Raw genomic sequence first — 20,096 nt, 5'->3', positions numbered from 1 at the left:
ACTCCAGGTTTTGTCCTGTATCACATCCTGCCTGCCCATCCAAAGAGGGTCCGGATCCCTGCAAACATGTCTCATTCTGCCAGTCTGGTGACGATGTTGAACCCGTTCTCTGTTCTTTCACTTGACCCCCCTCATGGTCTGGCGGAACTGTGTCTCTACATTCAGCTTCCACGCATTTATTGTGATGGCGTTTATGGTGAAGGGTTTTTAATGATTCATGAGCTTAAAAGATAAACATTCATTCATTTTAATCCATGAAAGATCAAATCTGATGTTTCTGAAATTAGTGCTTCGATCAATAAGAGAAGGGAAACTCATCAACTGAAGTTTTCAGTCTCACAAACGGTTTAGTAGCAGAAACGTCATCCATCATCCCGCTGGCTGCTGTAGCAGGAGTTCACCACGAGATGGAGACACCTCCCGTAGTCAGACCACAGAGACGAGACAGCAGACGACAAAGACGATAGACAGACCGTGAATGTGTAATAATACTCGAAGTGGTTCAAAGTACGTAGCGGTGAACGACTGCAGTGGAGGTATTCTTCCATCGCAGTCACTCAGACATGATGCTGACTTGAACGAAGGCGATGACGTCATCTATTTGTCGCCGTCAGCAGCTGCTGAGACGTTCGTGACATTTGAGGAAACCCTGCAGAGAGTTGAGAGTGAGGACCTTGATCAGAGGAGACCCGGGGCCCAGCAAGTGCATCAAGAATGATGAATGTACGTGTCAGGGGACCTGTAAGACCTCGAATGATCTGAAGAGAAGCAGGGGCGACCAGGGACAGACGTCACACCGTTTGCGGTTTTCCCAGTACATCAGAGACACTTCACCAGCCAGTCTGCCAGATATCAAACTTCAGTGTGGCAACAACTGAATATTTATGGAAGCAGTTTTATGAGATAGATTCTCAGGCAATCCATTTAGAACATGTCTAAAATATAGGTAAGAAAAACTCGATATCCCATCATTCTTATTACTTAATTACTTTTTATGTGCTCATTTTTGTATGAGAACTTTTTTTAGCCCTGGCAAAAAGAGGAACATTGAACATGTTTCCTACTAAAGATGTAAATCCTTTCTTTCATCAGGCTGCGGTGTGCAGGCGTGAACATGGATGGCCTCCTTGTTGTCAACATGAGCTTGAGGCTTGATGGTTGCCAGGTCAACATGGAGGACAGAGGGAATTGTGCTCTCCTCACAGCTTCCAAATGTTATCAGACCAACAAAAACCAACTCTGGTTGTTCGACACATAAGCATCCACCATTTTACAGTGTGAGGCCATGACTGTCACATGATGCATGACCCTAAACCCTAACGAGATTGGATGGCCCTGAGTTCAAAGACGAGGTTCTTCAATGTCAAACTGTTCATCTGATATCGATGAGGAGCTCATACTCGGCGTCTGTCACAGAGAAGTTAACAACTCTGCTGTGAGCAAGTACTTTTCGTCTGATGGGACCTTTTACTGTTCTCGACCCGGCTGTCGGTTCTGCCAGTGCTCCTGAGGGTGAAGTCCTTGTCTTGGTGGTGGTGGTGCTTGCGGTGTGAAGCTGCTGCTGTTCACACTGGCCTCACTGCTCTCGTCCCTCTAACAGGACGACAGCTCAGGTTTCCTCCGCTCGTTCTAAATGTGGTTCCTGTGTTCTTATCCACGCCGCCGTCAAGTGTTAACTTGTAAACAAGCAGACGACTTCCCTCAAGGTGTCCGGCTCCAACCTTGGCATTAAACATGCAGGGATGAAGGAATGAATATTTACATACCTGAAAAAATAACCATCTTATGAAGTAAGCTGAGCTCTGAAAAATCTCATATGTTTAAGATTTTCTTGCCATCATTACAAAGGTGTTGTTTCCTGTTTGTGTTATTACTGCAGTACATTACAATGAAACTTCCTTCTCGTGTCACCTTAATATTTCTTGCAGTAATTCTGCTCACTTCACCACCACTGACAACTTCAACCTCCAGAATAAACGCTACAGCCATCTGGCAGAGTGATCCAGGCTGCCGCCGCTGTGGAAACAGGCGCTAACTCAACAATGTTGGCGTGCAAACATCCCGATCTACAGAATGGACTCCTACCTCCGACCCTCACGACCACAGACCACAATGGTAACTCCTCTCTAGCTCTACTTCTCTTCAGATCCGCTCTACTTGGAACTGTGGGGTTTCAGGCACCGAGGCTCACGCAGGGACTCCCTCCACTCACAGATTAACTCTGAGAACTGAACCAAACTGAATTACCCCTCTTTTCAACTCCAACTGGATGCTGAAGCCATGAACTCATTTCATCGTCTCATTACACTAAAAAAAGCCCAGGTTGACGTGGTTGTGACATCTGTTGGGAGTTAAAGCTGGTAAATCCAAGACCGAAAGCCTTGAAGGTGAACAGCAGCTGCTGGGGTCCAGGATCCGCGTGAAGGTCACGCCGTGCCCCAGAGACACTGCAACTGACATGACTTTGATTTATGCAACCACAAACTCTGCTGCTAAATAATCACCATCACTCTTGATTGAGCAAGTCAGGTTGCATTAAACAGAACAGGTGAGGCTGGGGAGCGGTCGCTGAATGAAGCTGAAGGAGCCGATGACGGTGGATGGCCGTACAGAAGGCATGTAAAAATAGGGCTGGGGGATCATCGCCTGTTGCTGCTGACGTGCTCCAGTTACCACTCCAACATCCTTGGCCACATTGAAGTGTGGTGCAGAGATCGATAATGCCGCTTGACTGACATTGGAACAGTGACATTGCCAAGTTTGGACCATCCGGTTTGCTCCGGCAGCACATTGATCTGGATAAAAGGAGCCCCGGCCTCCTGCTGGGATTCACTCGGAGGCCTACTGACCACTGGGTAGAGCGAACGTTGTCCTTCGTCACGCCGGAGCCGTCAGCCGTGGTGTCTCTGATTCAATTCTGCTTTTGAGTGCAAACTCAGTAAGTGAAGCCAAAAAATATTCTGAATGTGACAAAATCTTAACTCTCGGTGGTGTAATCTGAATTTATTTGAGTTTTTTTCTTGAGGTGTCAACATGAGCACGGATGCTGAGATGGCCCAATATGGGCCAGCAGCCGTCTTTCTCCGCAAGCCTGAGAAGGAGAGAATCGAGGCTCAGAACCGTCCGTTTGATGCCAGAACTGCCTGCTTTGTGCCAGATGCTACGGAGCTGTACATCAGAGGCGTCATCCAGAATAAAGAGGGAGGCCAAGTGACGGTGAAGACAGAGGCAGAGGAGGTGAGGTTACTGTGACTCACGCTTCCTCCTTTTCCCACAAACCCTCCATCAAGGCCAGCTGGACTGGACCCAACAGTAGGTTGGTAGGGACTGGGTCAGTGGGTAGAACTTTGCATGGGAGTAACAGAAGATTTATTCACCAAAATGTATATATTTGTATTTATTAAAACTACAAACTGGCAGAGGACATAAATGATTGAGTTTATTTTTCTGTCAGAGTTATGTCCAGAGTCTGAAAAAACAAGCTCACTGTGAAGAAAAGGTCATGCAACTGCATTGTGTAGCAAGGTTTGAATTAACCCATTTATTTTTTATTGGTTTGTGTTCATGTTTGTTTCATATTCTTCTGGAATGCTTTTTTCTTGTGCTTTTATGAATCCCATTAGTTCAGCTGCAGACACCTCCTACTCCCTCCATCAATACACTTATCTTCCTGTTCCCCTACCAGACTGTGACAGTCAAGGAGGAAGACGTCCATCCCATGAATCCCCCAAAGTACGACAAGATTGAGGACATGGCCATGATGACCCACCTTAACGAGCCCTCAGTGCTGTTCAACCTCAAAGATCGTTATGCAGCCTGGATGATTTATGTGAGTGAAGCCGGCTCATCTCCTCCATCTGAGTGACTCTTTGGTCTCATGTTCAGTGTCTTGTCTGCAGACCTACTCGGGACTCTTCTGTGTCACTGTGAACCCCTACAAGTGGCTGCCAGTCTACGACCCCCAGGTGGTCTCTGCCTACAGGGGCAAGAAGCGCATGGAGGCCCCCCCTCACATTTTCTCCGTGTCTGACAGTGCATATCAAAATATGCTTACAGGTAAGATGCCTCCAAAGAAAGGTTGAAATAACATTATGCATGATACCAATGCTCCACGCAGCGATGGAGCGATAAGCAGAAGCTCAGTTCAAACAGACACACAGGCACCGCTACTGGCTCATGGAGACACCACCGCATTGCTCCCTCTCCTCAGGATTCCAACAGAAACACATAGATGTGTGGAAACAAGTTTGAAACTTCTGTTCACAGGCTTTGAAGTCAAAAATCAATGGTGAGCAAACCTGGGTGTGGATGTTTGTTTTAAGGAAAATATGATATTTAACCATTGACCACTGATCCAGCTGGTTAAGGCAGGTGGCTGGATACCAATCTGGTTCTGCTCAAGGCCGCTTCCTGTTAACGGGAGCTTTTCCTCCCCATCGCTGACAAGTGCTTCCTTGACTCTTAATAAAAAAGGTGGTCTTGACCAGCTCTATGTAAAAAGTTCCTTGACACTAAGAACATAACACGTTTGAATTAGACTTGAATTTTCTCATATTTTCATGTCGCCAACAGACCGTGAGAACCAGTCTGTCCTGATTACGTGAGTTTTTCCTTGAATTATTCTGCTAATTCCCCTGGTCAAGTGTTTTTGGCCTCATCACGTCTAATTGTGTTCCCAGGGGAGAATCTGGTGCTGGGAAGACGGTCAACACCAAGCGGGTCATCCAGTACTTTGCGACAATCGCAGTGGCCGGTGGGACAGACAAGAAAGAGCAGTCATCTGGCAAAATGCAGGTACTGTGAGCATGACAGGTTTCCAGGCAATGATCCATCAACAGGACTGGAAATAAGCACTCTGCTGTTTTCTAGGGGACACTGGAAGATCAGATCATTTCAGCCAACCCTTTGCTGGAAGCTTTTGGGAATGCCAAGACTGTGAGGAATGACAACTCCTCGAGATTTGTACGTATGACTTCTCAAGATGGGTCCCAGCAAGAGGAAGCTGAAACAAGAATTGTAACCATATCTTCTTTTAGCGAGGCAAATATAAGAACATGTCATAACAAAGGCAACTCCAACTGCTTTACAGAAACGCAAATGCTGAAGCAACCAAACTGGATCAAACAGTCAAAAAATAAAAATCCACAGAATTGGAACAAAAAATAGAACAGTCATGTAAGAGGTATCTTTATTTTCTCAGGGTAAATTCATCAGAATTCACTTTGGAACAACAGGGAAACTGGCTTCTGCTGATATCGAAACCTGTAAGTTTGTTTTTCCAGATGAAACATGTCAACCTTCCGGCCCCCCAGCTGTTTAAGTGGTCTGTTTATGTTCTTGTGTGTAGATTTGCTGGAGAAGTCAAGAGTGACGTTCCAGCTGTCTGAAGAGAGGAGCTACCATATCTTCTATCAGATTCTGACTGGCCACAAGTCAGAGCTCATAGGTAGCAACAGTAGATTGAAGAATGTTCCAGTTCCTCTATATCTGCTCTGAGTAGTGAGAACACTTGAGATTGGCCTCTGCAGAAGTCTTGTTGGACTGAATGGTTTAAAGGAAGTCATGCTCTGTGTGTCTCCACAGAGATGCTACTGATAACAACAAACCCCTATGACTTCCCCATGATAAGTCAGGGCCAGATCTCAGTGGCCAGCATCGACGACCGAGAGGAGCTGGTTGCCACTGATGTGAGCCTGTAGAACTCTTTCAGTGCCACATTCATGGGTCCTGATTGCCACTAATGTCATTTTCATTCATTAGACTGCGACGGATATCTTGGGGTTCACCAATGAAGAGAAGATGTCCATCTACAAGCTGACTGGTGCTGTGATGCATTATGGGAACATGAAGTTTAAGCAGAAGCAGCGAGAGGAGCAAGCAGAACCCGATGGCACTGAGGGTAAGATTCTGCACCCTAGTTCATCTGAACCAGAGAACCAGGCTGAGACCCCTTTTCAGTAAGAGATCTTGGTGCAGGTGTTTGGGTAAACGTGTGTACTCCTGCAGGAGGCTCATGCTCCACCGCTGGATTTAAAAAACTTAATAGCACATGGGAGAGGTTTTTCTGCCACAAAGCTTTGCCAAAGGTTCTATGTAGCTCAAGCAGCAACATTTTCTCAGATCTATCCAAGGAGTGTTGTTGGCAAAACCTCAACAGACTGTGGCAGAAACTGGAACAAAGAAAAGTCACCTGTAGAATTGAAATTTCAAGAATCCTGCTGCCATCGAAGTTCCTCAAGATTCTCTGTCAGAAGGCAGTTCTCCACACTGAGGCCTTTGTGGTATAAAGTCTTGAGGCAAACATCTCCCTTGTTCCGTGAAGGAATGTGTAAAAGCTTCTTTAGTGGTTTTGTTATCAGTGAGGTTATAAAAACCTCCTGTTTGTCTTTCAGTGGCTGACAAAGTGGCGTTTCTCATGGGGTTGAACTCTGCCGACCTGTTGAAGGGTCTTTGCTACCCGAGAGTGAAAGTTGGAAACGAATACGTCACTAAGGGCCAGACCGTCCCTCAGGTACTCTCACCTCAGGTTCAGAGGTTCAGGTCCATGTAGAAATATCATCTAACTACAGAATACAGGTTAAACTGAGAGAAGTGCTGTCACCCACAAATGTGCATCTTGCCTTGCTATGAGTGAGTGGTTAGCGTTGTACTAACCAGTGATGATGCTGGATTCATTCACTTCTTGAACATCTCATCCACTGTGATGTGGACATACATAACAGCATGTTTCATCATCCTCCACATGGACTAGTTTCATTGCTCATGTCTCGCCAAGGGTCATATTGCTCCAACACAGCACACCTGAATGTCATGTGTCCTGGACAATAATTCAGGTGGCTAATGCAGTGAGTGCCCTGGCCAAGTCCGTCTATGAGAAGATGTTCCTGTGGATGGTGATCAGAATCAATGAGATGCTGGACACAAAGCAGCCCAGGCAGTTCTTCATTGGAGTGCTGGACATCGCTGGATTTGAAATATTTGATGTGAGTTTGGTCTCTGTTGATGATGACAACTTCTACATTTTCACAGTTGAGCGAGAAACGAACTCTTGTCTCTTGTTACAGTACAACAGCATGGAGCAACTCTGCATTAATTTCACCAATGAGAAGCTGCAGCAGTTTTTCAACCATCACATGTTTGTGCTGGAGCAAGAAGAATACAAGAAAGAAGGCATTGAGTGGGAGTTCATTGACTTTGGAATGGACCTGGCTGCTTGCATAGAGCTCATTGAGAAGGTGAGGTAAACCTGCAGCACCGAGTTAATTTTTTGCTTCATTTAATACATCGGACCCAATGGGTGTCTGCTCCTTCTACTTTCAATAGCCAATGGGCATCTTCTCCATCCTTGAGGAGGAGTGCATGTTCCCCAAGGCTTCAGATGCCTCCTTTAAGAACAAACTCTACGACCAACATCTTGGAAAAACCAATGCTTTTCAAAAACCCAAAGTTGTGAAGGGGAAGCCTGAGGCTCACTTCTCCCTGGTGCATTATGCCGGCACGGTGGACTACAACATCAGTGGCTGGCTGGAGAAGAACAAAGACCCTCTGAACGAGTCAGTGGTGCAGCTCTACCAGAAGTCATCCATGAAACTACTGGGTTTTTTATATGCCTCGTTTTCTGGCACGGAAGCAGGTAGAGCCTTCTCTAAGAATTAGTAAGAATCACGAATAGAGCCCTGTAATAAGGAACCAGGGTGTGTGTGTTGGCTCATTTCCCCCGTTTTTGTTGCTCCCGTTTAGAATCCGGTGGAGATGCTGGAGGTGGCAAAGGTGCAAAAAAAGGAGGAAAGAAGAAGGGCGGCTCTTTTCAGACGGTGTCAGCAGTTTTCAGGGTACAGAAGTGAAGATAATCCTGGCAGATTCTTGCCCTGCGTAGTTCCTCGAAGGTGGTTCCTCTGGTCTGAGCACATTCAGGCAGTTTGTTTTTGAGTTTTAAACCAAAAACTGAAAAAACAGCTTTTTCTCTTTTCTGCCTTGGGGATAATTTGAAAGAATCACCTCAGTGTGTCATGTCACCCTTTATGCTCTGTGCTTGATATCATCCAGAAAGGTTGATGAGGAGCTCACGAGATAATTGCAACAATGACAGGTAATGACTTTTCTTCTTTTCAGGAAAATCTTGGGAAACTGATGACCAACTTGAGGAGCACACATCCTCACTTTGTGCGCTGCCTGATTCCAAATGAGGTTAAAACTCCAGGTACAACCTTGAAAACTCCTCCTGATACAAAAGTACTAATTCAAAAAAACAAGGCTACAATCCCTGATATGCTTCAAGTCCAGTCAACTCGGTTTTATTTGTATCGCGTCAAATCGCTACTAAAGTTCTCACGTGACATTTTACACGTAGAGCAGGTCTAGAACCATCCAACAGTTTCCTTTGAGACAGAACACCTCATACAGAACACCTGAGACAGTGGAGACACAAACCCTCCTTTGAGCAAGCAGGAACCTGAAGAAGACCCAGGCTCTATGGGGGGCGGCGGCGGCGGCGGCGGCGGCGGCGGCGGCGGCGGCGGCGGCTAGCTGCCTTGACAGAGGAAGAGAGTCTGAGATAAAGAGACGATACGGAAGCTACTTAAGTAATCACTTCAGCATAATATGAGCATTAAAGTACTAGTACTGATACTAGTAATACCAGCATACTGATGTTGCTGCTAGTACTACTAGCACCAGTACTACCAGTAGTAGTAGACATCAGCCTGAGGCTCTGCAGGTCTGCAGCCTCCTCCTCCAGCAGCATCAGTCAGGGGTCTGGGAGGTGTCCCAGTACTACTAGTGGTAGTACTACTAGTACCAGTACTACTAGTGGTAGGAGGTGTCAGCCTGAGGCTCTGCAGGTCTGCAGCCTCCTCCTCCAGCAGCATCACTCAGGGGTCTGGGAGGTGAGAAGCACCAGGACTCAGAGGAAGAAGTCCAGTTAGTGACCTGCAGCTGTGAGACAGGAAGGAGGACAAGAGGAGAGAGAAGCCCAGTGCATCATGGGAGATCCCCTGCAGCCCATCCCTATAGCAGCAGAGCTAAGGGGTGGGGCCAGCCTGTTTCCGGTCTACTTTGAAGCATAAAGACGGTGACTGTGTCTTGGACTGAGACTGTCTGATGGGGTACTGGTTGACAACTGTTTCCACCCAACAAACTGCAGGTATCATGGACAATCACCTGGTCATCCACCAGCTCCGCTGTAATGGTGTTCTGGAGGGAATTCGTATCTGCAGGAAAGGGTTCCCCAGCAGGATTCTGTACGCTGACTTCAAGCAGAGGTCACTGATTCCTACAATTCTATAAATGCAACTATATGACCATAAAACAGCTAATACTCACCCTTTCATCTAAATTACAGATACAGAATCTTGAATGCCAGTGCCATCCCAGAGGGACAGTTCATTGATGGGAAGAAAGCTTCTGAGAAGCTTCTCGGTTCAATTGATATCGATCATACACAGTACAGATTTGGGTCAACAAAGGTATGGGTCCGAATGGCAGCAGATTTGTGAAGCTCTTTAGGGCAGACTTTAGCCTCTATAGGCAACACATTGATCCCCTGTAATGGACTCATTCACCAGGTCTTCTTCAAAGCTGGTTTACTGGGAACTCTGGAGGAGCTGCGAGATGAAAAACTGGCTTCTCTGGTGACGCAAACTCAAGCTCTGTGTCGAGGTTATCTGATGAGAAAGGAATTCTCCCAATTAATTGCCCAAAGGTAAGCTCAGTGCTCTGTTTTCACGAGGGGAAATAAAACAACAATGCAGAGACAACAAACTGTTGCCATGTGTTGCCCAGAGATTGCGTCTGGATTCTGCAGTACAACTTGCGGTCTTTCATGAACGTCAAACACTGGCCATGGATGAAGCTCTTCTTCAAGATAAAGCCCCTCCTCAAGAGTGCAGAGACTGAAAAGGAGATGGCAACCATGAAAGTGGACTTTGTCAAATGTAAGGAAGATCTAGTGAAGTCAGAGTCCAAGAGAAAAGAGCTGGAAGAGAAAATGGTTTCTCTGCTGCAAGAGAAAAATAACCTCCTCCTGCAAGTACAAGCTGTGAGTATGTCCATCTCTCAAAGACAAGCATGATGATCACGCGTTAGCGGCACGCCCCCCTGTCCTCCCCTCTTATTTCCTCAGGACTCAGAAAATCTCTGTGACGCAGAAGAAAGATGTGAAGGCTTGATTAAAAGCAAAATCCAGCTGGAGGCCAAACTTAAAGAGGTGACAGAAAGACTGGAGGATGAGGAGGACATTAACTCTGAGCTGACCACCAAGAAGCGCAAGCTTGAAGACGAATGCTCGGAGCTGAAGAAAGACATTGATGACCTGGAGATGACTTTGGCTAAAGTTGAGAAAGAGAAGCATGCCACCGAGAACAAGGTGTGTGACATCACTGCCATTTCCTTTTGCAGGATATCCGGGATATGTATTTTAATCATGTTTCATCCCGTATTGGAGGTTAAAAATCTGATGGAGGAGCTAGCTGGACAGGATGAAAACATCAGCAAACTCAGCAAGGAGAAGAAAGCCCTACAGGAAGCTCATCAGCAGTCCCTGGATGACCTCCAAGCTGAGGAGGACAAAGTCAACTCTCTTACCAAAGCAAAGTCCAAGCTGGAGCAGCAAGTGGATGATGTAAGTTGCTGCTTGCTACATGAGCAGGATCAAACTAAAGAACCTGATTCCATTTCCATGACTTCCATTAAAGCTTGAAGGTTCTTTGGAGCAAGAAAAGAAGATCCGCATGGACCTTGAAAGAGCCAAGAGGAAGCTTGAGGGGGATCTGAAGCTTGCGCAAGAGTCCTTAATGGATCTGGAAAATGACAAACAGCAGTCGGAGGAGAGAATTAAGAAGTAAGTCAACACTCAGATGGTGTATGGGTTAGAGAAACAAGTTCTGAGTTAAAACTAACGACATTTATCATTTGTGGCCACAGAAAAGAATTTGAAAACAACCAGCTGCTCAGCACCATTGCAGACGAGCAAGCGATCAACAACCAGCTTCAGAAGAAGATGAAGGAGCTCCATGTAATAAAGCTCACATTGGAGTCAAACATGAATCCATGCTAAATGTCCCCTCACTGTGTGTCACCTTCTCCATTTGAAGGCTCGAATTGAAGAGCTAGAGGAGGAAGTGGAGGCTGAACGTGCAGTGAGGGCCAAGATCGAGAAGCAGAGGTCTGATCTGGCCAGGGAGATTGATGAGGTCAGCGAGAGGCTGGAGGAGGCCGGCGGAGCCACGGCTGCTCAGATTGAGATGAACAAGAAGCGGGAAGCAGAGTTCCTCAAACTGCGGCGTGACTTGGAGGAGTCCACCCTGCACCACGAGGCCACGACTGCTGCACTGCGAAAAAAGCAAGCGGACAGTATGGCCGAGCTGGGAGAGCAGATTGACAACCTTCAAAGGATCAAGCAGAAACTTGAGAAGGAAAAGAGCGAGTTGAAGATGGAGATTGATGATCTGTCCACCAATATGGAGACAGTTGCTAAAACCAAGGTGATCATGATTCATCCAACTAATCCAGGACTGACTTCACTGGCCAGATGTCTAATTTACTGGCTGTATTCAGGTCCACCTGGAGAAGACGTGCCGCTCGCTGGAGGATCAGCTCACGGAGTTAAAAACCAAGACTGATGAAAACATGCGTCACATAGCAGATCTGACCAATCAGAAGGCTCGTTTTCAAGCTGAGAATGGTATCGCTCTCCTTTTGTTACAATTCATCAAGTTACTGCTCTTCATTAAATTTTCATATGTTGCTTGTTGCAGCCGAATTTGCCAGACAAATGGAAGAGAGAGAGAGTCTCATTTCCCAGCTCACGAGAGGAAAACAGAGTTTCACAACCCAAATAGATGAGCTGAGAAGACTGGTGGAGGAGGAGACAAAGGTCACGAGGGTCACATTTGACCTGTCTGCACTTCGCTGCTTCATTTCATGATCCATGCTGTGGTTTTCCTCTGCAGGCCAAGAACGCCCTGGCTCACAGTTTACAGTCTGCTCGCCATGATTGTGACCTCCTTCGAGAGCAGTACGAGGAGGAGCAGGAGGCCAAAGCTGAGCTGCAGCGCAATCTGTCCAAGGCCAACACTGAGGTGGCACTTTGGAGGAACAAATATGAGACAGACGCCATTCAGCGCACCGAGGAGCTGGAGGAAGCAAAGTAATTCCAGACGAGCAGATCAGCCTCTTTCCTCTGCGTATTCTGAATATGTGTTAGAAAAGGGTCTCAGGCTGTCTCACACCGATGTGAAATATGGGAATTTCAAAACAATCAGAATGTTGGCGTGTTCTCACCATAGACAATATCAGTGACGTCTAATGCTAACTTCCTTAGCATTAGACTTAGCTGGATGTTAGCAGTGATGACACCTGATGGTACATCGTGGTACTACAAGATGGGACGTACGAGGACCACTGCCTTTCTAAGATACAGATATCATCTTCAATGAAATGCCCAAAACACCAACATAGATTCAAAATATGAGTATTTTTTTCATTTGAATCTAGACTATATTTTCTTCCTCTTCACAATCACAGGAAGAAGCTGGCACAGCGCCTCCAAGAGGCTGAAGAACAAATCGAAGCTGTGAATTCAAAGTGTGCCTCACTGGAGAAAACAAAACAGCGGCTTCACAACGAGATGGAAGATCTCATGGTTGACATCGAAAGGTCCAACAGCTTGGCAGCAACACTTGACAAGAAACAGAGAAACTTCGACAAGGTGAATGTGACACTGTCAGAGAGATATCGGTGGTCTCATTCCTTCATTCATGCATTCACTCACCAGCTAATGTTTCAATGAAATCAGATTCTAGCTGAGTGGAAGCAGAAGTATGAGGAGTCTCAGGCAGAACTGGATGGAGCTCAGAAAGAATCTCGATCTCTGAGTACGGAACTGTTCAAACTGAAGAATTCTTATGAGGAAGCTCTGGATCACCTGGAGACACTGAAAAGGGAAAACAAAAACCTGCAACGTAAGTCCAAAATCTTTGAGAGATGCATCCAAATGAATTGTGTCTAAATTCTAAGTGTATCAACCCACAGAGGAGATCTCAGACCTGACTGAGCAGCTCGGGGAGAGCGCCAAGACCATACACGAACTGGAGAAATTCAAGAAACAAGTGGAGACCGAAAAATATGACATGCAAACGGCGTTGGAAGAAGCTGAGGTATAAGCAATCGCTGAGGTGGACTGTTAGAAAACGCAGAACACTGCAGATGGCTCCTAAAAGTAATTCAGTGTTTCTTAAGGCGTCCCTGGAACAAGAGGAGTCCAAGATCCTCTGTGTCCAAATGGAGCTGAACCAGGTCAAGGCTGAAGTTGACCGCAAGGTGGCGGAGAAAGATGAGGAGTTTGACCAGATGAAGAGGAACCAGCAGAGAGTGCTGGAGTCAATTCAGGCCTCGCTGGATGCTGAGGTCCGCAGCAGGAACGACGCTCTCAGGGTGAAGAAGAAAATGGAGGGTGACCTGAACGAGATGGAGATCCAGTTGGGCCACGCAAACCGGCAGGCGGCGGAGGCCCAGAAACAGCTGAGACACGTTCAGGGGCAGCTGAAGGTTCCACCGTGATGTGTCCTTTATTACTGACGAGCACATTTACATGGATGTCACTCATTCTGATCCTTTACGGTCGCTAAAGTACTGCTTACCAAACATAACGTACTACATGCTGTCTACTCAGTTAGCAGCACATTTAGTCATGATGCAAGAAGCCAGGGGGCCACGCCCGCCGCCCAGCCGCTGCCTACTAGAGTGTTATGTATTAGAGCTGAACCATGGCTCAACCACAGAGCCGCTAACTGCAGAACGGAGCTCCATCGCGAGCCATCACAGCCGTTGTGAGTTTATCTCGTACCTCTGCCAGCTTGATAGATCTCAGAATACGTTCCCTCAACATATTTGGATCAGCTGACCACACTGCACACAGCTGAGGAGTTTAATCTGACCTCTTATTTTCAAAACTATTAACAGGGTCATTCTGGTGTAGATGTTCATCAACACTGCTCTTCACTTGAAACACAATGAATGATTACAATGGTCAAAGTACACAATATTTCTTGTCCTCGTTCTGTGTATTTTGGCTCGAGGGCGGCACTGATCACAGTCACGGAGGCCCTGAATATTTTCACTGTTATACACCACAACTTCTCCATGTGCCACCAAGTTTAACTCATCAATGTAACCACAAGCAACTCTGTGTCCAGGACGCTCAAGTCCACCTGGATGACTCCCTCAGGGGGCACGACGACATGAAGGAGCAGGTGGCCATGATGGAGCGCAGGACCGCCTTGATGCAGGCTGAGATCGAGGAGCTCCGAGCTGTGGTGGAGCAGACGGAGCGAAGCCGCAAGCTGGCTGAACAGGAACTGATTGATGTCAGCGAACGTGCAGGACTTCTCCACTCTCAGGTGGGTTTGACTTATCCAGCGCACCTTTTTATCACGTGACTAGGAGCGCATGTGTTCATCCACCTCCTCTGCGACAGAACACCAGTCTCCTGAACACCAAGAAGAAGCTTGAGACTGACATTAGCCAGCTTCACAGCGAGGTAGAGGAAGCTGCTCAGGAGTCCAGGGACGCCGAGGAGAAGGCCAAGAAAGCCATCACTGATGTAAGCCACTCGCACAGCCCTTGTTTCGATGAGACGGGACCCTCAAAATCCCTGTTGTGGCTCTTGTAGGCGGCCATGATGGCTGAGGAGCTGAGGAAGGAGCAGGACACCAGCGCTCACCTGGAGAGGATGAAGAAGAACCTGGAGGTGACGGTCAAAGACCTGCAGCAGCGTCTCGACGAGGCCGAGAACCTGGCCATGAAGGGGGGCAAGAAGCAGCTGCAGAAGCTGGAGGGCCGGGTGGGTGAGCCGAGCCTCCATCACCTCCATCGCCTCCATGACCTCCATCGCCTCCATGACCTCAGCAACTCCATGACCTTCATCGCCTCCATGACCTCCAGCAACTCCATCGCCTCCATCACCTTCATCGCCTCCGTCACCTTCATCGTCTCCGTCACTTTCATCGCCTCCATGACCTCCATCACCTTCATCGCCTCCATGACCTCCATCACCTTCATCACCTCCATGACCTCCATCGCCTCCATCACCTTCATCGCCTCCATCACCTTCATCACCTCATCACCTTCATCGTCTCCATCACCTTCATCACCTCCATGACCTCCATCGCCTCCATCACCTTCATCGCCTCCATGACCTCAGCAACTCCATGACCTTCATCGCCTCCATGACCTCCAGCAACTCCATCGCCTCCATCACCTTCATCGCCTCCGTCACCTTCATCGCCTCCGTCACTTTCATCGCCTCCATGACCTCCATCACCTTCATCGCCTCCATGACCTCCATCACCTTCATCGCCTCCATCACCTTCATCGCCTCCATCACCTTCATCGCCTCAGTCACCTTCATCGCCTCAATCACCTCCATCGCCTTCATCGCCTCCATCACCTTCATCACCTCCATGACCTCCATCGCCTCCATCACCTTCATCGCCTCCATCACCTTCATCACCTCATCACCTTCATCGTCTCCATCACCTTCATCACCTCCATGACCTCCATCGCCTCCATCACCTTCATCGCCTCCATGACCTCCAGCAACTCCATCACCTTCATCGCCTCCATCACCTTCACCTTCATCGCCTCCATCACCTTCACCTTCATCGCCTCCATCACCTTCATCGCCTTCATCGCCTCCACCAACTCCATCGCCTCCATGACCTCCAGCAACTCCATCACCTCCATCACCTTCATCGCCTCCATGACCTCCATCACCTTCATCGCCTCCATCACCTTCATCGCCTCCATCACCTTCATCGCCTCAGTCACCTTCATCGCCTCAATCACCTCCATCGCCTTCATCGCCTCCATCACCTTCATCACCTCCATGACCTCCATCGCCTCCATCACCTTCATCGTCTCCATCACCTTCATCACCTCCATGACCTCCATCGCCTCCATCACCTTCATCGCCTCCATGACCTCCAGCAACTCCATCACCTTCATCGCCTCCATGACCTCCAGCAACTCCATCGCCTCCATCACCTTCATCGCCTCCATGACCTCCAGCAACTCCATGGCCTCCATCACCTTCACCGCCTCCATGGCCTCCATCACCTCCATCACCTTCATCGCCTCCATCACCTTCACCGCCTCCATCACCTTCACCGTCTCCATCGCCTCCATCACCTTCATCGCCTCCATCACCTTCACCGTCTCCATCGCCTCCATCACCTTCATCGCCTCCATCACCTTCATCGCCTCCATGGCCTCTATGAGTGATTGAGAGGCGAATGAGTGAGAGGGTGAGAGGGATCAGGTGCTGACCGGGTCCAACATGATAGATGGTGATGAGCCCATGAACTGGAGGAACTGTCTGTCCTCCCGGCTCCGTCAGGTTCGTGAGCTGGACAGTGAACTGGACGCAGAGCAGAAACGTTCCTCAGAGGCCATCAAAGGGGTCCGTAAATACGAAAGGAAGCTCAAAGAGCTGAACTACCAGGTGAGCAACCGTCTTTCTGTTAAAACCTCCATTATCCTGTTACAACTGGAGAACCGTCTCCGTCTGCCTCTCAGGCTGAGGAGGACAAGAAGAACAACATCCGTCTGCAGGATTTGGTGGACAAGCTCCAGGTCAAGATGAAGGCATACAAACGTCACGCTGAAGAGGCCGTGAGTCCACAGCCGCCGCTGCTGCTGCTTCTAGAACTGTGATTCACTGGTGACTGCTTCCTGATCAACTCAGCACGACTCTTTTCAGGAGGAGCAGTCCAACATGCACATGGCCCGGTTCAGGAAGGCTCAGCACGACCTGGAGGAGGCTCAGGAGAGAGCAGATGTGGCCGAGGCGCTGGCCAACAAGATGAGAGCCAAAAACCGTGAGATCGGCTCCAAGGTAGCAGCGCATGCCCACCGCCCTCCAGATATCAACTCATAGTCCCAGTGAATCCAGATATCATGACCTGCAGGGCCAGGAGGCCACTGGGGGCTGGTGTTCTGAACGTAGGGTCGAGGAACCCACCAAGAGCCCCGCATTCATATAAGAAACAGTTTAAATCTGATCACAAATATGTAATTTCAGAGATATGTCCTTAAAAAGTTAGTGACTTGATGCTCATTTCACACACACACTCACACATACGAGCGCACACACATGCTGGTTCTGATTTGTCTGTGTTTGTGTTTTCCAGGTGACGGAGGGACAAAGCGAGTAGCGTTCTGCTGGTGCTTGTGTTTCAGTGTGACGTACATTATATTATGTTATTTTATATTATCATCCCTCCATCATCCCTCCATCCATCCACCTACCCATCCATCCATCATCCATCCCTCCATCATCCATCCTTCCATCATCCCTCCATCATCCCTCCATCCATCCACCTACCCATCCATCCATCATCCATCCCTCCATCATCCATCCTTCCATCATCCCTCCATCATCCCTCCATCCATCCACCTACCCATCCATCCATCATCCATCCCTCCATCATCCATCCTTCCATCATCCCTCCATCATCCCTCCATCCATCCACCTACCCATCCATCCATCATCCATCCCTCCATCATCCATCCTTCCATCATCCCTCCATCATCCCTCCATCCATCCACCTACCCATCCCTCCATCATCCCTCCATCATCCATCCCTCCATCATCCCTCCATCCATCCACCTACCCATCCATCCATCATCCATCCCTCCATCATCCATCCTTCCATCATCCCTCCATCATCCCTCCATCCATCCACCTACCCATCCCTCCATCATCCATCCCTCCATCATCCCTCCATCCATCCACCTACCCATCCCTCCATCATCCATCCCTCCATCTTCCCTCCATCATCCATCCATCCATCCATCCCTCCATCTTCCCCCTCTTCTCCTGTTGAGGGTGGTGGGGGTGGAGCCTATCCCAGCAGCCTTCCCCCTGGACAGGTCACCAGTCCATGGCAGGGCCAACACATAGAGACAGACAACCATTGGCTCTCCCAGCCACGCCTACGGTCAATTTAGAGTCTGGATTAACCTGGTCCCTCTTGATGTCTTTGGACTGTGGAGGAAGCTGGAGTACCAGAGAGAACCCAGCAGGAACAGGGAGAACATGGAGACTCACCCAGAAAGACCCCGTGCTGCAGCCGGGGCTCCACCCACAACCTTCTTGCTGGGGGGCCACAGGGAGGACCACTGCTCCACCCACAACCTTCTTGCTGGGGGCCACAGGGAGGACCACTGCTCCACCGGGCTGACATGTTCATTTCATCATATCATATTATATTATATTTAGGTGTTCAATGGAGGCAGGTGACAGGGACCAGCACAGTAAGCAGCTCAGCTGCTGGTGTGATCCCAGACCAAGGCGGACCCCCGTCTAGCAGAGACTGGACGCTGCCAGGATCCGTGCTCAAGGATCCCTTCATTACCTGAATCATGAAGGATCTTCCAGTGATTCTGGACCCATCTGCACATGGGCTGTTCCACCGACTCGACCCATTTCCCTCCCCGGATGTTAGAATCTGTTTGGTCAATAAAACTATGGAGCAAATGTTCCTGCAGATTTCAGTTTGAAGATACAGGGTGTTAAACTTTAAAATTCATCATAAAATAGGATCAGCAGTTCTGGTTTCGCTACCGTGCTGGTGAAAGAGGCCCGGTTCCTCACTGGGGGGGTTTGACTAGGATTTGTCTGGTCATTGTCACCTGCAGGCTCATCAGATTATTGGCTCCTGTTGCCTTTACTGCAACAGTCTAGTTTCTGAAGTTGATGGTGAGTTTAAAACAGCAATAAATGGTTCAAGTCCAATCGTCCTGTTTTCTTGCTCATATTTTATGAACAGTTGTGCTTCACTCTATCATCGTGTAACATTACTAATAAAATAAAGACTGCTATCAGTTGCAGCACTGATAGCAGTCAAAGCAGTGCACTTGTTCACGTACATGAGGCAACAAAGTTCCAAGTCAACCGTAACCTAGTCAGGTTTATCTGTGTGTCACCAAACCCCAACCAAAGTTCTGTCCTGACTCTGTCCAAGTAGAGCAGGTCCAGCACCTCCCTCCTTCAATGAACCTCCACCCAACAATTCTCCATCAGCAGCACATCCTGCAACAGCAGCCACCAGAACCTTCCTTTACCAGCAGGAAGGTGGAGCAGATCCAGGATCAGTGGGGACAGAGAGAGAGCAGGAGAGCAGGACAGAGACAAAGACAGAGAATGGAGGAATACAGAGAGACAGAAGGAGAGAGAGGGACAGAGAAAAAGAGAGAGAGAAAGGAGGAGAGACTGATGGACAGAGACAAAGACAGAGAATGGAGGAAGAACCTGCCCCCCCCCCCCCTTATGTTGCATTATGTACAGATTGTAAATGTTGAAAAGCTGGCAGCTGCAAGTCGACCCTACATGCTAAGATCATGACTACTTGCTCAGGTGTCAGTTGAAGTTGAATATTCTGTCTTACCCTTCCTCTGGTATTCCTGCCACGGGGCCCTGCTGGGTGTTCAAGATGGTGACAGAGGAAGTGAATGTGTCTCTTCTGTCTGTGAGTGACTTGACTAAATTCAGACAGACGTTAATTAACACAAGCGGTTCCATTCAGACTGAAAGACCTCGAGTGTTGAACCGTCGTGATCAGGCCTCACACACAGAGTGGCCCTTGTTGGGCTCCAGAAGTCCCAGTTTTATGTGACAGAGTTCATTTTTGTGCATCCTGACACAGAGTGAATGTTTCCGTCCGGCACAACAAAGGCTGGTATTAAATGTCCCGCACTGATCTGAACCGTCCTTCATGCCTCCAGAGATGTCAGCAGCAGCAACATGGTAAGAACTGGAGTTTTGCCCGTTGCTTTTCCAAGCACTGGTGTTCCAAAGTTTATATTACATGTGTGATTTATCAGAACATAACTTAATATGTGTACTTTATTATTGGTAAGTAGCAGCAGCCCAGGACATGGAGAGGTGGTATGGTCCTCTCAGTGGACCAACGTAGCACTGTGAGTGAAGCTCAGTGTTTGAGAAACTGTATTTCATCACCATTCATTGACAATAGCTTGTTGAAGACCCTGACCTTCATTCAACAAGCTATGAAGCCATGTTATGAAATGCGCTTTCA

The 20,096-nt window shown here is 48.2% G+C and overlaps 1 protein-coding gene across 1 annotated transcript in view; it reads left to right on the top strand.

The window, feature by feature from the left end:
- LOC147244507 (myosin-4-like) overlaps window positions 1-18,767 on the top strand; it is an 18,820-nt gene extending 53 nt beyond the window's left edge. Inside the window, exons 1-42 of the mRNA XM_086184487.1 lie at window positions 1-946; window positions 1,093-1,790; window positions 1,929-2,938; window positions 3,026-3,237; window positions 3,686-3,829; window positions 3,900-4,056; window positions 4,573-4,600; window positions 4,680-4,794; window positions 4,870-4,962; window positions 5,201-5,264; window positions 5,348-5,446; window positions 5,584-5,687; window positions 5,761-5,899; window positions 6,393-6,511; window positions 6,834-6,983; window positions 7,065-7,235; window positions 7,324-7,633; window positions 7,741-7,832; window positions 8,113-8,200; window positions 9,143-9,260; window positions 9,341-9,464; window positions 9,564-9,700; window positions 9,781-10,036; window positions 10,121-10,363; window positions 10,442-10,618; window positions 10,692-10,837; window positions 10,921-11,011; window positions 11,091-11,480; window positions 11,554-11,680; window positions 11,754-11,872; window positions 11,949-12,145; window positions 12,523-12,706; window positions 12,794-12,959; window positions 13,030-13,154; window positions 13,237-13,545; window positions 14,193-14,396; window positions 14,474-14,599; window positions 14,669-14,839; window positions 16,394-16,498; window positions 16,573-16,668; window positions 16,757-16,891; window positions 17,187-18,767. The exon at window positions 1-946 is cut by the window's left edge and continues 53 nt beyond it. Of these exons, the coding sequence (XP_086040613.1) occupies window positions 3,034-3,237; window positions 3,686-3,829; window positions 3,900-4,056; window positions 4,573-4,600; window positions 4,680-4,794; window positions 4,870-4,962; window positions 5,201-5,264; window positions 5,348-5,446; window positions 5,584-5,687; window positions 5,761-5,899; window positions 6,393-6,511; window positions 6,834-6,983; window positions 7,065-7,235; window positions 7,324-7,633; window positions 7,741-7,832; window positions 8,113-8,200; window positions 9,143-9,260; window positions 9,341-9,464; window positions 9,564-9,700; window positions 9,781-10,036; window positions 10,121-10,363; window positions 10,442-10,618; window positions 10,692-10,837; window positions 10,921-11,011; window positions 11,091-11,480; window positions 11,554-11,680; window positions 11,754-11,872; window positions 11,949-12,145; window positions 12,523-12,706; window positions 12,794-12,959; window positions 13,030-13,154; window positions 13,237-13,545; window positions 14,193-14,396; window positions 14,474-14,599; window positions 14,669-14,839; window positions 16,394-16,498; window positions 16,573-16,668; window positions 16,757-16,891; window positions 17,187-17,210 (5,847 nt within the window). The 5' untranslated portion in view covers window positions 1-946; window positions 1,093-1,790; window positions 1,929-2,938; window positions 3,026-3,033 and the 3' untranslated portion in view covers window positions 17,211-18,767. The remainder of the gene's footprint in view (window positions 947-1,092; window positions 1,791-1,928; window positions 2,939-3,025; window positions 3,238-3,685; window positions 3,830-3,899; window positions 4,057-4,572; window positions 4,601-4,679; window positions 4,795-4,869; window positions 4,963-5,200; window positions 5,265-5,347; window positions 5,447-5,583; window positions 5,688-5,760; window positions 5,900-6,392; window positions 6,512-6,833; window positions 6,984-7,064; window positions 7,236-7,323; window positions 7,634-7,740; window positions 7,833-8,112; window positions 8,201-9,142; window positions 9,261-9,340; window positions 9,465-9,563; window positions 9,701-9,780; window positions 10,037-10,120; window positions 10,364-10,441; window positions 10,619-10,691; window positions 10,838-10,920; window positions 11,012-11,090; window positions 11,481-11,553; window positions 11,681-11,753; window positions 11,873-11,948; window positions 12,146-12,522; window positions 12,707-12,793; window positions 12,960-13,029; window positions 13,155-13,236; window positions 13,546-14,192; window positions 14,397-14,473; window positions 14,600-14,668; window positions 14,840-16,393; window positions 16,499-16,572; window positions 16,669-16,756; window positions 16,892-17,186) is intronic.
- Window positions 18,768-20,096: the final 1,329 nt, after the last annotated feature.

This window comes from Aulostomus chinensis, chromosome 18 (genome assembly GCF_037954235.1).
Source record: "Aulostomus chinensis isolate RoL2024-O1b breed Wild chromosome 18, RoL_Achi_v1.0, whole genome shotgun sequence".
NCBI classification, from domain to species: domain Eukaryota; kingdom Metazoa; phylum Chordata; class Actinopteri; order Syngnathiformes; family Aulostomidae; genus Aulostomus; species Aulostomus chinensis.
This window is presented reverse-complemented; position numbering and strand designations above follow the sequence as displayed.